The 18225-nt window shown below is 34.7% G+C and overlaps 1 protein-coding gene and 1 long non-coding RNA gene across 8 annotated transcripts; both read right to left on the reverse strand.

Annotated features, from left to right (window-relative positions):
• Positions 1-1746: 1746 nt before the first annotated feature.
• Positions 1747-6758, reverse strand: LOC148620618 (uncharacterized). Its single transcript, XM_088573918.1, has 7 exons — positions 6595-6758; positions 5942-5981; positions 4452-4566; positions 3889-3957; positions 3029-3274; positions 2465-2552; positions 1747-1837 (listed from the first exon to the last, which is right to left on the reverse strand). The coding sequence occupies exons 1-6, from the start codon at positions 6675-6677 to the stop codon at positions 2491-2493; spliced, it is 615 nt and encodes a 204-aa protein (XP_088430044.1). The 5' UTR covers positions 6678-6758; the 3' UTR covers positions 1747-1837; positions 2465-2490.
• A 3361-nt stretch (positions 6759-10119) lies between these two features.
• Positions 10120-17523, reverse strand: LOC148620619 (uncharacterized). Of its 7 annotated transcripts, none has more exons than XR_015920920.1 (7): positions 17351-17509; positions 16709-16748; positions 16366-16485; positions 15823-15872; positions 14583-14698; positions 10674-14122; positions 10121-10276 (listed from the first exon to the last, which is right to left on the reverse strand). It is a non-coding gene; the product is annotated as an uncharacterized LOC148620619 (long non-coding RNA). The 7 variants fall into 7 exon arrangements; XR_015920921.1 differs by having other exon boundaries at positions 10126-10276; positions 14026-14122; XR_015920919.1 differs by having other exon boundaries at positions 10121-14122.
• Positions 17524-18225: the final 702 nt, after the last annotated feature.

Consider the following 18225-nt stretch of genomic DNA (forward strand, 5'->3'; position numbering starts at 1 on the left):
CTTGCGTTGTTAAGTCATTGAAAATAATGAGAACAGTATATTTTTAATTTTCATTTAATATGACCTTTACCTTTCATCTGCCATAGAGGCCTTGACCCTCTATCAAACATGTAGTCCGACTATTATATAAACACGCTTATATACTAGTCGGGCTGCATACCTAATCATGAACTCGCGTAATGTTACGGTGTATCCATTTACACCATGAAAATCATGATTTGTTCAACGTGTCATAGCTTTCCTTTCCTTTACCCTGGACTTGACTTTTTATGAGCAACTCGGCGGATGTTTCTGAAAAGCAGACGACGCTTACCCTGCCAGTGCACCTTGTCCATGCTTCCAGTTTTTAGTGGAGTACGATTTGCTAATTTACTTTTTTTACTTATGTATTATTTTGTTTATTTTATGCTCTTGGTTGTGGGTGTCTGTTTTCCATCTAGTCTTTGTCCTTGGATATCATTATTTTTATTTCTGCTAGAATCTTGAGTTCCAAACACGCATGTGCAAAATATGTAGTCGTAAAAGATAACACAATATTTTGAAACACAGAAGATGTACTTTTTCCGGTTGCCTGAGTTCCGTCCTCTCATTACAGATTTTCATTTTGAACCCCTTCTTAGCTTTTGAATAATATAAATAAACAAGCGGTGCCTGTGTTCCACGACGAAGAATTTGCTGAACTGATAACCTTCTGTGCTCAATGAACGCCCTAACATGTTTAGATCCAAAAAAAAAATCACGGAAAGCAGATGCGATCACAAGGGGCTGTTACAGCAATTTACAAACATTTTTTTTTCGGAGACTGGAGGGGGGTGGTTTTAGACAATTTCTTGTGTATTTTGTCTTCAAACAGAGGAGAAAGTGCATGTAAAGCATTTCAGTTTGATATCCGCACTAGAATCAAAAATCGTTTTATATTCTTAATAAACGTCTGGTGCTGTCTTGAAATAATTTATGTGTATATATGTACAAGTTTGAATAAGGACGCTTAGTTACATTAGACTTGTAATACATGCACATTTAATCAAAAGATGGTCGAATTGCCATTTTTGTTATTTGTTAATTTGTTTCCAAAGTTCAGATTAGCTGTATGTTCTATTCGTGTTTCTAATATGACGCGCTTTAAAGCTCTTTAAACCACACCATGGCAAAGAAGTGATAAACACATCACCAACATTACGTGCAATACATGGGCTGCATCTATTAAAAAATATGAAGAAACTAGTCCTTCTAAAATCAAAATAAATAACGGAAACTCCATTTTATCATTGTTTTACCACGGACTGGCCATTTATGTCGTTATTTAACCCCTCGCCATCGATCGGAGTAAAACAATGCGACATAAATGGCCAGCCCGTGGTAAAACAGTGATAAATTGGAGTTTCCGTGATTTATTTCTTAATTTTATAATCTCTTTAATGCAAAGTTTGGCACCAGGTTGCTCATTTACTGTTGTTTATTTGTACGTGTTGTTTAGGTTATTTCATGCATGTTCTTTGTTGCTTTGTTATGTGTGTCTATTTTCCCTGTATATTCTTTATCCGTACAGTATATTTTTTTGATTTTCGCTCGTATCTTAGTCCCCTTTGTACTATTTGTAATTTTAAAGCACCTAGGCCTGTTCTCGTTTTTCAGACAGGGACCATTTGATTTTCTGTGAGAGGAAGGATAATATACTCAAAATCAAAACATTGAATTCAAATATGTATTGAACAATTTTTAAAAATAATATCAAATAAAAGCGATGTGTTATCTTCCATCATGTGGACCCGTTGTCCTCAATTCTCAGCAAATCATGGATGCTATGTTGTGTAGATCTTCATTTTTCTACCTACATCTGTAAGGAAAGAGAAAAGGAGTTCCATTTCAAAACAATGTGCCATGGAAGACCTTTTTAAAATGGCAACGTTCTAGATTTTATTTTATTTGAGTCAACCCTAACAACATGAAATTATCAAATTATTTAGCACTTTTCACCGAAAAACAAATTAGGCAGGACCTTTGAAAGTAATGCCAATTAAAATGACGAAAAAACGGCCAAAAGGGACAATAACTCCAATACGGCTTTACGGATTTACACGAAAAATTGACCACAGGTAGATTTGATAATACTGAACACATTTATTGCATATCAGAATTTTTATAAACCTAACGGTTTTGGGGATATATGTAAAAAATACTGCTGTCTGACCCCTATATCTTCTATTTTTAGTAACGGCGGCCATATTTTTACGGATAAAAAATCCCCACATCAGTTCTACATGCAAATTACACTATGGAGCATTTATACCAAGTTCATTGTCAAGTTGAGTTGAGTTTGAAAAAAAGTTAACGACGACGACCAACGCCAAGTGATGGCAATATCTGACATGGGCCTTCGGGTCAGGTGAACTAGTCTAATAAAAAGGAAGGATAAAAAATGTAATCATAGAGAAATAAATCAAATGGTTAAATCAAAATGTACCTCACGCCTTATCTAACGCATCCACCTTATCCTTCTCCTCCACACATCATCTGATCTACTTCTCCATTTATATCATTAATGGCTGCATCTACAATAGAAACCAACGACAACAACTTTGAAAATAAAGTGTGTTACGTGCTGCTCAGTCCTACAAATTAAGTTTCACAGTCTTAGCTTGAAGTACTATATGGAACTATGAAGAATGGAGTGAATTGAGATTACTTTGATTTTTTTTTTCAGAAAGATGGCTAATACGGCAGTATGATAAGGGGTTATTTTTAGAATAACAGGAGAGATTCAACTGCATTGCAACAAATAAGTTAACCACAGGTTCGTATACACATTATAGTTTCATTTTTAGGTGATAAGTCAAGGGTACCAGGTAGTGAATTGTGTAAAATTAAGCACAATTTTCTAAAGAACCTGGCAATCCTCAAAAAAGTTTTTCGACACCAATGTGAAAGTGAAGAATTAAGTTCAATTACATTTAAATCCGTCCAAAAACATTCTCGCCGAATCCCTCTCCCCTTTTCATCGTAAAAATTCGAGCAACTTTCTTCTTACCAAATTCTTGCTTAATATCAAAAAGTTCCACCCTCTGAGCCCATTCTCCACTGCACTCACTGTCAGCCTTCAAGTCAATGAGGCCAAAAGATGAGAAATTCAAATTCCATACACTTCTGGTTTCATCCAGATCATCTTTGAACGCTTCGTAAAAAGAGTTGTTCTTGACCACTGATTCCGCCTTTTTAAACCGGGTTTCAAATGCCTTGTTTCTGTTTTCTATTTCTTTTATAAGTCTTTCTGTTTCTATGTTCAAAAAGGAGAAACAAAACTTTTGATAGATAGATAGATTAGCTGAAGATATCGTTTTTTAACAAGTAAACAAGAATGTAGTTATTTGAATTTTTTTTCAGAATCAGTCATTTTTTTTAAATCAATAAGAATCAAATTATCTTGATTACGTATATATAATAGGCGAGAGATATTTGCCTGTTTCACTCCCCGGTTTTATCGACCTCTTTTCGGAAAACGCGGGTCAACCATTCCTATTTAACATCCTATATGGGAAACATATTTTTAATTTATTTTGTTAGCCATGACTTATTAGACTGACCTGAACCCCCAAAAAGATATTATTTTGCCCACACACGTTCTAAAACAGGCGCCTAGCTGAGGCCAAATTGAAGTGTAGGCAAAATTACGGCAGGGGGTCTGCGGAGATAGCGTTTTAGAGCATCATTTATGCCTCTCCTGGATGTATTTTATTTCCAAAAAAAAATTGCCAAAATTAAGTGCATGCAAAAGATTTTTTGCCTAACGGCAGCTACGTGCCTGTAAAAATAGAATGTGCCGCATTTTCTTTGTGCGTTTGTGGCTTAGTTTATTTTTAATTTCTTAGTAAAAGTGAATAATAAATATACCGGTAGTGAACTTTAAAACTTTAGATGAGGTTTCCATATCACAGCAGCCTCTATATAGTTGTTCTAGTTCTAAAATAAGAAAGAATAAATATCATGTGTAAAACAAAATGAAATATTAAGCAATATATCCCAAATTTTAAAATGCTACATGTTAACAGGTATAGACTTGACATGACAGATACCCGACTTTGTGCCCCATCCTTTCGGAATATTTTAAAACCGATTGTTCTTTCTTTGTTTGTGTCCATGTGTACGACTTTTTGAGCTTCTTGATATACGTTTTTCTCACTTCTCTGTTGTTGTAGATTTGAACAACGGTTCTTCGGAATCGTTAAAATTGCCCTCAGTGTTTTTTTTTAAATTAATTTTCGTACTGATCACACCAATGGTTTTGCAAGAGGCCGATTGTGTGTAGAGAACCCATGAGCGGATCCTTTATGTCCAAATCTTGCCCAAAGTAAAAAGACATCCCAATAAAAAAGGAGTTGTCCAACCAACGGACTCCCTTGATCCGCCACTACTGCCGTTCGAAATTAACAATGTTGTTTCGATATACTTAATACCTTTTCTTTCTCCTTGAAAACAGTTCCACTGTATCAAAACATTATACAGTAAGACAAGAACAAAAACGAAGGCCAGGGTATCTTTAATGGGAATAACATTCAACAACGTTTCATCCTGCAACAAAACAAAGAAATTAGAATTGTTTCGTGTATTTTGGATACCATTTTTACCGGTCTTGAAAACAAAGAACCTTTTAAACTAAAATTTGATATTTCGCAAAGTAAATGTGCAACATATTAAAAAATCGCGAATGGAAAACGCGCACATAAATTTACTGATTAAAGTAAAAACCTCTCAACACTGTATACTTCTACTCCCCATACTCAGTTAAAATACCGACTTAAAAACATTTTTCATCGCTGTTTTTTCAAAAAAGATGGTACGCCTAGATACTAATATATAGTTCTTAGTAGATATTCCTCATACTTTGTAAGAAATAATTCCAAATTATCTTCCAAATATACAGAGGAAGATGTTTACAAAATGCTGGAATTTTTAATCGACAATATATTTGTCCAGTGTGTGGACGTGTTTTTCAACAAACGGTCGCCATTCCAATGGGAACAAAGTGTGCTCCTTTACTTGCTGACATATTCCCCCACTCTTATGAGGCTGACTTTATAGCTGATTTGATCCAAAAGAAAGAATATCGTCTGGCTAGATACTTTAATCTCAGTTTCCGCTATATAGATGACGTATTATCTTTAAACAATCATAATTTCCGGGATTTGATACATCCCATCTACACCAAAGAACTTGAGATAAAGGACACTACAGACACTGTGAAGTCACCCTCATATCTTGACCTACACTTAGACATCGATGGTAAACGAAAACTATTGACCAAACTTTACGACAAAGTGATGACTTTTCATACAGAATTGTCAACTTTCCTTTCATCTGTGGCAACATCCCTTCAGCACTTGCGTATGGAGTTTTCATATCACAAGTCATACGTTATTGAATAAGCCAGAGCTTGCCAAAAGTATGCAGACTTTTTGTATTGCGCTAGAACTCCAACAAATAGGTTTTTGGAACAGGGTTATGTTGCTACAAAATTGAAGTCATCACAACAGAAGTTTTATGGTCGTCATCATGAACTCGTGGATCGTTATGGCGTATCCATCTGCGCCGTGAAAACTGATTTATTCAACGGGTCCTAGTTTTCCTTTCCTCGTTTGTCTACCCCGGACTTGACTTTTTATGAGCAATTCGGCGGGTGTTACTAGAAAAGCAGAGGACTCTTAGTCTCTTACCCTACCGGTACACCTGGTCCATTCTCCCAGTTTTTAGTGGAGTCCGAGTTGTTCATTTGCTTTTGTTACTTTGTATGTATGATTTTAGTCACTTCATGTTCTTTGTTGTGTATATCTGTTTTCCATGTCTGGTCTTTGTTCCTGGATTACATTCTTTTGATTACCTGGTTCCCTTGATTACTCTCTCATACACCCAATTAAGTAGATGAATGTCAAAAATCATTTATACTTACGTCATATGGAAGAAATTCGAGATCTGCGCCAGACAAATATCTACAAAGAAAAGAAAATAAGCATTGTCAGTAATTCTTGGGAAACAGTGCTTTCATAAAGTCGTGACTATTGGAACGTATATTGTAGATGATTTGATTCAGTGGTTCAACTTTACTATACTGTCTAGTTATTTAGTAAGTACTACTAAATTTGCTTTTAGATATACAAACGTGACATCTTTCTTCATAAACAAATTATTTTCATAATCAAAAGACGATGGTTTTCACAATGGAAGGTTAGTATTACTTAGACAAGCCTTTTAGAAAATGTATTATCACTCAATCAAGATTTGCATAAGCAGAAACCTTTAAAGTCAATGCACTCGACACAGTTATTACCAGTACCCGAACTGGGAATCGAACCCGTAACACTTGGTACTGTAAATCGGCAGCTGAAGAAGCGCAATATTTAATTTATCTGTGATGGTAGCCGCTGTAACAATATACCCCAGGATTTAGCATTCTATCATGAACTATAGATACTACCCACAAAACATCATGTATACCAACTATACTTGCTTACTCTACAAACCCAATGCGTTGTACAAAGAAACAATAACATCGTTAATTTCGTAGTCAATGGACATGTATTATAGAAAAGTAACTTCACTCACCCAAATTCGAAGCTCAACTTGTTATACACCCAGGGTCGCAAAAGTAGATCGTTGACCAGGTTAGCCAACCAAATAAAAGCCATCTTCTTCACGACATTAAATTTCCATTACTTAAATACCAGTATTCGGTGACAGAAGGTCGACACGCAGCATTGTGAAGCGCTGTTCTGTTCTATCGTTAGGGGCCTTGTTCTAACGTCATAAAGATTGACGTGACATTCAGTTACGTAGATCGACGACTTCCGCTTCCAACCTGTCACTTTTACCAAAAGCCAAAAATTAGGCATAGCCTACAGTCGAGCATCGCGCCTATTTCTTTCGTTTTTAAGTCATTGAAATTCTATATTTTAATGTTAATTTTATATGAACTTTTAATTTCTTTCTTAAGCCGCAGAGGGCTTGGCCCACTATCAAACATGCATCCCGACTATTAATATAAACACGCTTACATACTAGTCGGGCTGCATATTTGATAGTGGAGCAAGCCCCTGTATTTACATACTAGTCGCAGGGGTGGATCCAGACATTTTAAAAAGGAAGGGTGCCAATCGGGGTTCCCCAGAAAAGGGGGTTGCTAGGACATTATTTGCCATTCTTGGTCAGTTTTACACATGAAAATTTAAGTCCGGGATAGCAACTGTCACTGCCTTAACATTAAAACTACCAAAAAAGCCAACTAGTAGAACATCTAGAAGCACATGCATATATTTCAAAATGCTAGGGTAAAACTCAAAGAAACCTTATTTTGCCACTTTAACCGAGATACGAATTAATTTGCACCAAAAGTCCATGCAGAAATAAAAACAATTTCAAATCTAAAACGACATTCTATTTTATTGTGTTACAAATACCAATGGACACTACGGATCACACAACATATCGCATGAGTAGTTCTAATCTGCTTGCGTAGTCCCAAAATTTTCAATTAAACAATTGAACATTTTCAATATTTAATTAGTTCAAAGACAAGTCATCCTAAACCAAGTACGTCAAATTTGGGATTCGGACGAACCAATCGGGTAAACCGGTTTGATTATTCCAAAGCGGTGCTTATCGCAAATACGGTTGATCAGCAAGTTAAAAAGAATTGAGGTGAGTTAACTATATTGTAATATTCGATTAAATATGAAAAGTATGAATTATTGGGATGCATCCTCTCTCATTAAAAGGCAAATAATAAATTTCCAATAGTTTGATATATGCTGTAAGCTGATAAGACGCGTGTGCAATTCATTTTTGTCTGTACATTACACTAATTTTGGCCATTATTCCTTTCCTCTTTCATCTACACTGAACGACTTTTCATGAGCAACTCGGCGGATGTTTCTAGAAAAGCAGAGGAAGCTTACCCTACCGGTGCACCTGGACCATGCTCCCAGTTTTTAATGGCGTCCAATTTGCTCATTTACTTTTGTTACTTTGTTTATAGTATTACAGTTATTATAGGTTTTTTGTTGTGTTTGTTTGTTTTCCATGTCTGGTCTTTGTCCCTGGGTTGCATTTTTTATATTTCCGCTAGAATTTTGGTTCCCTTGATTACTCTTATAATATCATTCTATATTAATGTATTCTAACGCTATTTTTCATGGGGCTAATGTACCTATCATGGTATTCATACTTTTATATCAGTTATTCGTGAAAAATAATTGTTTTAAGAGAAAATAAGACTTTTTTCGATGAAGCGGTTCTCGTATAATGCGGTTGATGATATCAAGTCAAACGATGTTCGATGATAAATATAGGAAAATTTTAAACCTGAGAAAATAATTTTAGACCATGTCGTTTAACAAAACATATATAATCCAAAATTAAAATGATTTTCGATTAATTTCTGGAATATCCTAAATGTTTAATACATGTGTTTACAAGTATTTTGGTGCTGCTTTTTTTCAAGATATAAAACTGACCTACAGGAGGATACATACCATTGGAAAGTAGATTTTCACCGTGTGAATGAAATGTACAACAATGTTGGATCAAACTCCCGGACCCCTTTCTGAATCAAGCTTGTACGGGTCAAAATAAGTTACAAAAAATGCATTAAACATGTAACTTTTTTGTAAATTTTTGTGTGGTATTTGGCGCCGAGGTTGTATATATACAAGGTAAAAGTCCATTGATATCCTTCTCACTATAAACATATTCTCTCAAATTATTTACAGACTTTTGACGTTTTTGACAAGTCGAGTTTAGAAGGCAACACCGCTAAAAAGATAAGAGGAGGATGCTCATAATGAAATAGAAGTTATTTTTTTCTACACGAAGGAGATACATTATGCAAATGTAGATGTACTATTTAAGTGTTTAGTTTGGGCACATACAACATATATGCGATCATACACTCAATGAACTTTGAATTTTCTGACTGTGCCATATAGACCTGCAAAATTTTCCTTCATGCGTTGCACCTGTAACACAATTAGCACGTTTTTGAATGTATGTTTGGTACTGAAATTTTATATTCTGATTATTTAAAACTAGCTTTCTCTATTTTATTTCACTATCCTTGTATTCAGACATGCAATGTTTGACTAAGCATTTCGAAGTCATTAGTCTTTTCGTCACAATAGAAAACATAACAAATCCTGCAAAGTTATATATGGACATACGTTCAGAGCCAAAACGACTATAAAAACAATAATATGCATATATAATTCTTCTATAACTAGCATATCATAGTAAAAATAAGTTCGGTTCATGTGTATAAACTAGTTTTTAAGCATAACCATAATTTTTCATTGTTATCCATGTCGTAAAATACTAAAAATTTACCGCATTTGCGACAACATTTATGCTCTCAACCGCTTTAGACTATCACATCAACCGTATTAAAAGCTACACATTCTCGGCTTCGGTGCTTTGATAAAATCGTTGTTCATCTCAAAATTATTTCAAACTTGGAATTGAAAATGTTTCTATAAATTTGTTTTACAAAGAAGATACAGATGAGATCATTTTTGTGTTTAGACTTGTCCGTTTACAATAAAAAAAAAAGCCAAGAAAAACAATATTTGAGAAAAGTTCAGATGAAAAAAAAAAGGAAATTTATTACCTTGAACTAAAAATTCTTTCAATCTACAAGAATTATTTCAATATTTGAATCACTTGCTAATGAGAAAACCTTTAATCGAGGGAATGGTGTTAGGCTTACTTGAAAAACAATCACCACTTTTTCTAAGGATTCATTTTGTGTCAATTGTCGTGAACTTGCTTATCAACCGCATTTGCGACAAGCACCACTTTAGTATGGACGGGTTTACCCGGTTGTGATCATGCACTTCGATGAAAATGTGCAAATATACACCATTTTATTACGTGACAAAACCCATGAAACCAAAGAATTGAAAAAAAAAATATTCAACATATCTATGCAAGTTGCATGTCAAGACTATGTTTGTTTTCAGTTTACTTCTTAGTTGAAAATCAGCATTATATTTACGGAACCTGCGTACAGGCCTGTCATCTTTTTTTGGAGACTGAACATTTGATTTTCTGTGTGTATGTCGGGGGGGGGGGGCTGGCTGAATTGATCTAATCAAAACAAGAGATTTTTTTACGAATATGTATTTAGTAGCAATCTAAATGATATCATGGCTTCCATCGTATGGCCACAGTCTTTTGATTTCTCATTTCTCATTTGTATTTATGGATGTTGTGTATATCTTCGTCTTTCTACCTTCATCTGTAAGAAAAGAGAAAAAGAGCCCACTTTTAAAATAAATGTGTCATGGGGGACCTTTGTAAAATTTATTACTAACAAGATTTAATTGCAATTGAGTCAACTCAATTACGTGAGTTTTCAACATAAAATTATCATTACTTAAAAAAAGTTAATTGACTGTCTTACGTACCCGACAGGCCATCCTCCCAAGTCGTGGTTTTGAATCCATCTTCGCTTCGATGGACTCAAGACCCTGACTTGGGAGGATGCTGATAGGCTCATGTTAATGAGTCAATCGCATATAAACTTAATTTGAAAATATTATACCGATTTACACTGGTTTAAAGAGGTAGACCTAGGGTAAGGGACATAACTGTACCACCAAACCTCTTTCAAAATTTGTAACTTCTATACTCACAGCTGTCAAAGAGGGTCTCCAGTCTTACCGCAGCACTCGTTACTCCAGTAGTGGTATTAATTCAAAGTAGATCCTGAAAAATTCGAAAGATCCTTTGGAGACCCACAATTCAAGATTATTATCAGAATATAACAGCATTAAAACCTATGATTTTTCAACACTATATACTTCTATTCCTCATACTCAGTTAAAATCCCGACTCAAAAACATAATACATCGTTGTTTCTCAAAAAAAGATAGCACACTTAGATATAATTGTATAATTCTTGGTAGAGAATCCTCATACTTTGTAAAAAGATGATTCCAAATCATCTTCCAAATATTCAGAAGAAGATGTTTTCAAAATGCTGGAATTTTTTTATCGACAACATATTTGTCCAGTGTGATGGACGCTTTTTTCAAAAAAACGGTCAGTATTCAAATGGGAACTAATTGTGCTCCTCTACTTGCTGACCTTTTCCTACACTCTAATGAGGCTGACATTATAGCTGATCTGATCCGAAAGAAAAAACATCGTTTGGCTAGATCCTTTTATCTCAGTTTCCGCTAAATAGATGACCTACTATCGTTGAACAATCCTAGTTTCGGGGAGTTGATACATCCCATCTACACCAAAGAACTTGAGATAAAGTATACTACTGACACTGTGAAGTCACCCTCAAATCTTGACCTACACTTAGAGATCGATGGTAAAGGAAAACTACTGATCAAACTTTACCACAAGCGTGATGACTTTTCATTCAGAATTGTCAACTTTCCTTTCATCTGTGCCAACATCCCTTCAGCATCTGCGTATGGAGTGTTCATATCACAACTCGTACGTTATGCCAGAGCTTGCTGTAGCTACGGAGACTTTTTGTATCGCGCTAGGACTCTCACATGCAGTTAGGATTCTGGAACAAGGTTTTGTTGCAACAAGATTGAAGTCAACACCACAGAAGTTTTATGGTCGCCATCATGAACTCGTGGATTGTTATGGTGTATCCATCTGCACCATAAAAAAACTGATTTGTTCATCGTGTCATAGTTGTCCTTTTCTCGTTTGTCTACCCCGGAATTGTCTTTTAATGATCAACTCGGCGGGTGTTTCTAGAAAAGCAGAGGGAGCTTACCCTACCGGTGCACCTGGTCCATTCTCCCAGTTTTTAGTGGAGTCCAAGTTGCTCGTTTGCTTTTGTTACTTTGTATGTATTATAATATAGTTACTTAATTTTCTTTGTTGTGTATGTCTGTTTTCCATGTTTGGTCTTTGTCCCTGGATAACTTTCTTTTGATTCCGCTAGAACGTTGGTTTCCTTAATTACCCTTGAAATCAGTGATATGTTTGTATCATATTCAATTTCACCAAATCCTATCTAGCTTTCTTTTGAAACATATTGAAATCAATCTAAGTTACTTATACGATACTTACATATTGTTGGAAAATACGGACTACAAACTTTCCAATGATTTGTAAGAATTGTGTCCCTTACCTATGTCTCCTTCCTTAATGCAAAAGTGAAACAGGTCGATAAAAACTTCTTCATTTCGAATATATATTGCAAATACAATCAGCTAGTGTCGGATCCAGGGGAGGGTTCCGAGGAAAATTTATTTTTCAAAATATTTATAACTTTTCTACTGCATAACCTTTCTAAAGTAGAGTGAACTCTGGGAAATGTTTTCAGAACTTTATCAACAAATAATTTAAACAACTTTTGTATTAGGCTATAAATAATTTCTATTTTATATATTTTTATATTGTTTGTATGCCTAAGTATTCATTTGGAAAAGCTATTTGAATGTTTGGGTAAATAATTAAGTCATGAGGAATTAATCATCCTTTATAATCCTGTATTGACAACTATTGATATTCAAATTACTTGAAGTGCGGCGTCTTGCGTTTGCGCCGTTTCATGGATTTGCGTTACACTTGCACCGATATGCATTACTCTTGCGTCGATGTTTTCTTCCACTTGCGCTGATTATTTTTTTCCATACCTACCTCTTCCTTTTGGTCGTTATGTACATGTTGTTATTATTTTTTTTTACAAACATGAATATAACTGCTGCCCCTGCTCCACTTAGTTTGTTCCGTGAGGAAAAACCATGGATCAGACGATACTTTATTGGTCTACATACGCTATATTTTTTATGTGACATAGTCCTTTCTTATTTAGACCTGTACTTTTGAGAAAACTACACTTTAAAGTCCCTCTAAAATTAAGCAAGTCAAACCAAATCAATAACGATAACTCTTGAAAAAGTACTACTCCTACAACGTAAGAGGTTGGAATTCCGTTCCTCCATACCCCAAACCTTTTACTTCCAAGCGTCATATTGCATAACGCTCGTTCCACCGTTCATTGCAATCGGCAGAATTATAGTAAATTATTTTCCATTTAAAACGTTTTATACAGTTTCTTTACCATTACACGGGAGAAGGTGACTTAACTAAGAAAAACAATGACCTACCTGATGAGTATATCCAGCAATCCTGGAAATCCTTTGTAAAAGCAGTTAAAATGAACTTCATATTTGGTTTTTAGCTTTTTGGGTTTGTAATTCCGTTTGATAAAATTACGGCTTTTAAAATTTGCGAAACGAACATATCAAATTAACCAACGAATTGCCTTTACCAACTTAAAGTTCGTTTTGTCAAAAATATATTGTATACCGTAAAATTAGTGATCTAATTCAAAATTGCTGGTCGTTTTGACAACTGTCTTCATACAAATGTTTTCTAGGTATTTAACAAATAATTAGGATTTTTATCGTTCGATTTCCAGTAGGTTAAACTAAAAGACATAAAGTATTTTAAAACACGTTTAGCTAATTAACATTTGCCATGGCTTTCAACATGATGCTAAAGGTTAGGGTGGCAACAAGTCAGAAAATAGCTTGCAAGACAACCTCTAGCATTGCTGGAGTAGCAAAAGTACTACTTTCACGTACAATCTTTAAAGATTTAATCTCAAAAGCGCAACCCCAAATGAAAAATTAAGATTATGTGATCTATAACGGTTTCTAAACAAGAAATATAACTAAAATCGGTGGGTTTTTGACATGTATGAATCACCATCTGTCTAATTTTTTTTTATAAAGACTGCTACTTAAATAGTTAAATTTTAAAATTGTATTAAGTCTAATGAGAATTTCTTAGGTTTGGAAATATTTCTCATAGTTCGTTTGCACTATAGAAACCAAATGCAGTTGAAAATTGAATTATTTCGAGAAAATCTTTTTTTCTCGAAGATTTTTAAAACTCAAATGGGCTGTAGTGAAGTAACTTATCGGAATGCAGCTTGGAAATTCAGTATACGGACGTTCCCTTTTATTAATCTATATTTATCGACTTTGATTAAAAATGTACTTCTCGCTTTATCTAACCGCATCCAGCACCCCTTCACCTTCTCCTTCTACACACATAATCTCCTTTACGTCTCCATTAATTTCATTAATGACTGCATCTGCAATCAAACAAACGACACCCACTGTTAATAAAAAAATATATGATTGAAATTGTTGACTTTTAAACGTATGCTGTATTGTTTCAGATGACAAGACGATACTATGCAACGCTGCTAATTCGAAAAAAATGGCCTACAAAATGACACATCATGAACCCTGTTGTTATTAAATTCAAAACGGTGAAGAATGAGTAAACTGCGAGGAAAGAAGCAATATACCCAAGTGTTTTTTGCATTAAGATATAACCATAGTCCTGCCTTAGGTTATGGCAAGCTTTAAACTCGATCTGATTAAAATACACTATGTAACATTATCATTATCAAAGAGCCTTGCCTCCAAATGAAAATTAGGAAAATTTGGGTTTTTTTTGTATTCACATCCCCAAAACAGATTCTTGTCATTTTCATTTTCCTTAATCGTAGAAAAAATCAAGCAATTTTCCTCTAACCAAATTCTTACTCAATATCAAAAAGTTCCACCCTCTGAGTTGTTCTTGGTCATTGATTCCGCCTTTTTATTACGGTTTTACAATGCCTTGTTTCTGTTTCCTATTTCTTTCACGAGTCCTTCTGTTCCTATTTATACAAAAAAAGAGAAACGACAGTGGCGGATCCAAGGGGGGAGGGCGGGGGCGGCCCCTTTAGAAAATTGCAATTTTTAAAAATTGTTGTAAAATTGTTCAAGATACCCTCAGAATGCAGGATTTGAGGTTTAATATTTCAAAATTTTCTTGGGGGATGCCCTCAAACCCCCATAGCAAACTCAGATCGCTTCGTGTTCCACACCGGTGATCCTGTCAAGAAATCTTTTTGGGACCCCCTTACCTAAAACTCTGGATCCGCCACTGAACAAAATGTTAGATAGATATACTGAAGGTTTCGTTTTGTTTAAGTAAATAAGAATGTAGTAATTTTCAATTATTTAAAAAAAATCAGTCCGTTTAATTTGAAAATTGGTAAAGATCAAAACGACTTACTAATAAGTATAAAATAGGTATGAAATTTTTGCCTGTTTCACTTCCCGGCTTTATCGACCTTTTTTTGAGAATCACAGACCATTCATAATTGACGTTCTATGGCATATTTTAAGATATATCTCTTTACGTGTGACATAATTGACGTTCTATGGCATATTATCTCTTTACGTGTGACATAATTGACGTTCTATGGCATATTTTAAGATATATCTCGTTACGTGTGACTTATTTGACTTGCATGTACACCCAAATAAATTATTTATTTGGCCCACTCCTGTTTTAAACATCGAAACCGACGTTATAATGTACCTCGAGAGCAGAAAATATGCTCAAGTTGCGACATACTAGAAGATGAATACCATTTTTTTCCTTAACGTAAAAAAATAAACATTGTCAAGTTGAACTTTTCAAGACATGTAAAAAAATAATTTCAGGTTTTGAAAATATGTCACCGTTAATTGAATAAAAATATTTTAAAAAAATTTTGTCGATGTGGTTGTACAGTCAGTACCTTTAGAATTGAAATAGGGTCCACAGGCGTCAAAGAGTAAAACTGAACAATTGTTGCATTACATGTCTTATGTCTTTGTATTGTGTTGCATATATGTTTTTGCTTGACCAATAATGTGTGTAATTTGCAAGGTAAAGCCTGGATGAAATTTTCTTTTTGCATTTATTGATTGAAATTTTAAACGTCATAGTGAAAATGAGTAATAAATATACCAGTAGTGAACTTTAAAACTTTAGATGAGGTTTCCATATCACAGCAGCCTCTATATGAAAAAAAAAAACAAAGAACGAAATATTATATGCAAACAAATAAAACATTGAGCCATGTCTCCCAACGCCGTAGCCAGGGTATGCGACCGGTGCGATCGCACCCCTTTTGAAAAAAAACTTTGATTTACATCTTAGCCTGTAATTAAAAAAAAACATACCAGATAACCAAGTAAAATTGCTTATCAGTGATCAGTTCGTACCACCATTAAAAAATCTGGCTACGGCCCCGTCTCCTAAATTTAAAATGCTACATGTTAGCTTGCCCAGACTTGACGTTACAGAAGAGTTTAAGACCTGACTGCTCTTTTGTCTTTCGTATTCACTTGGTACATGGTGGGTTTGTCGTTACTTCTCCTCCAAGGTTTGAATATCGGTCCAACGGTAGTTTCAATTAATGTATTTCATCGGCTTGACATGGTAAAATTGTTTTAAAGAATTCAATATTGATGTATGATTAAGTAGCACTGGCATTTCGATATTTTTTACCTTTCCTTTCTTCTAGAAAAAGTTCAGCTGCGTCAAAACAAAGTACAGTAAGATCAAAACAAAAAAACGAAAACCATGGTATCTTTTACGGGAATAATAATACGGGAACAACGATGCGTTCTACAATAAAACAAAGGAAACAGCTTAAGTTTATTGTAGTCAGGATACATTTTACCGAACCTGAAAAACAATGGATTTTTTAAAGAAAATATAACTTGGCAAATTTAATCTTATATAAAATATGCAACATTTAAAAAAAAGTTCGGCGAATGTAAGGTACAAAATTAATTATTAAAACGCGTCTTGTTTTCTGTACCGGTGTTTACAATCATTTTATACTTACCTCATACGGAAGAAATTCGAGATCTGCGCCAGACAAATTTCTGCAAAAAAGAGATTCGGGTGCTTTATTCAAATCGTGGCTATTGCAACGTATTCTAGAGATAACTAAATTCAGTCGTTCAGCTTTATTACAGTATTTATTTCAATCAACCCAAAATGTGACACCGCATTATAATGCAAGCAGGTACCACACACAAGGATCAAATGTCACTCATATAAATTACTCTTTTGTATACGGTACGATTGAAAGGTTTGTATTTAATTTTCACTTATGATGAGGTTGTGTCGCAGTAGAATTTTAGTAACACATAGATAAACCTTTTATTATCATTCAATCAAGATTTACATCAGGAACTTTTAAAGCCAATGCACTCGGTGTAATACCTAATAGTACCAATCGGGAGTCGAATCCGCACCCTTTGGTACGGTAAGTCGAAACCCTGCTACCAACTGAGCTTAAGGGCAGCTGTAAAAAATTTGGTATTTCATCTATTTTCGGTTGGAAGCTGCTGCGACACTTAATCCTACGATTTAGCATCCTACTATCCTTATCTACTCATTTTAATCTACAAACACCGGGTATGACTAAGAAGTTCTTACATCATAAATTCAGTTCTCAATGAGTATGTAAATAAATACTCACCCTAATTCGAAACTCGATTTGATACACACAAAGGATCGCAAAGCTAGATCTTTAACCAGGTTAGCTAACCAAATAAAAGCCATCTTCTTCACGACATTAAGTTTTTAAAAATGTTTGATGGAAGAAAATTTACAAATGGCACGGTGAAGCGCTGTTCTGTTCTGTCGTTAAGGACTTGTTTTAACGTCATAAAGACTAACGTGCAGTTACGTTGGTCGATGGCTTTCGCTTTTACCAGAAGGAACGACTAATTCTAAAATAAGTCAAAACACTTAAGTTGTAAAAAAGAACATAAATAAGAACAACAAGACTATGCAGAGATAATAGGTGATATCCTCCAAAAATATTGCAGTTGACTATCCGTCCGTCTGTCTTCCCCCAGCGTTAACGGTTTCCAGATGTTAACTTTACGGAAGATATCGAAGGATATTTTCTAACTTTCTTTTGAGATTATGATATAATGTAGATAAAGGAGTCGTCATATGTTTAGTCTGCTTACTTGTACAAACAATAGTGATAAATAAAGGAAAAAATATCATTTGACTGAAGACATTAAATATCACTGGGCCAGGATCACGGGTAACGGGGTTACAGCAATGCGATATATCGTTAAATATGTCTTGCTGAAGTCCAAGATGGCTACTTTTAAAATATTGTTATCGTTCCAGTGATGCACATACTGGGAAGATTTTTTTATAGTATTAGTGAAGTATCATGCAATTCCTATGAATCCGCATCTGAGTCAATATGGTGCCAATACTATAAATCATATCAGAATATAAACTGATCCCCTCATGTACCTCGCGGGTGGGTTAAATCAACAAATACAAATTAACTGGTGTGACTTTTGTTTCATCGGATCATAGATTTATATA

This window comes from Perna viridis, chromosome 3 (genome assembly GCF_037379345.1).
Source record: "Perna viridis isolate PV_CMFRI_1.1 ecotype Kerala chromosome 3, ASM3737934v1, whole genome shotgun sequence".
NCBI classification, from domain to species: Eukaryota; Metazoa; Mollusca; class Bivalvia; order Mytilida; family Mytilidae; genus Perna; species Perna viridis.

Bases quoted from the DNA above. Each gene is read 5' to 3' on its own strand.
- LOC148620618 (XM_088573918.1), bottom strand. From the start codon at position 6,677: ATGGCTTTTATTTGGTTGGCTAACCTGGTCAACGATCTACTTTTGCGA. The intron at 3,275-3,888 runs GTATATTTATTA...TTTTGAACATAG, and splicing joins AGTTTTAAAGTTCACTACCG to AAACAGAAAGACTTATAAAA. The intron at 2,553-3,028 runs GTAAGAAGAAAG...TTTCTATTGTAG, and splicing joins TGATATTAAGCAAGAATTTG to ATGCAGCCATTAATGATATA.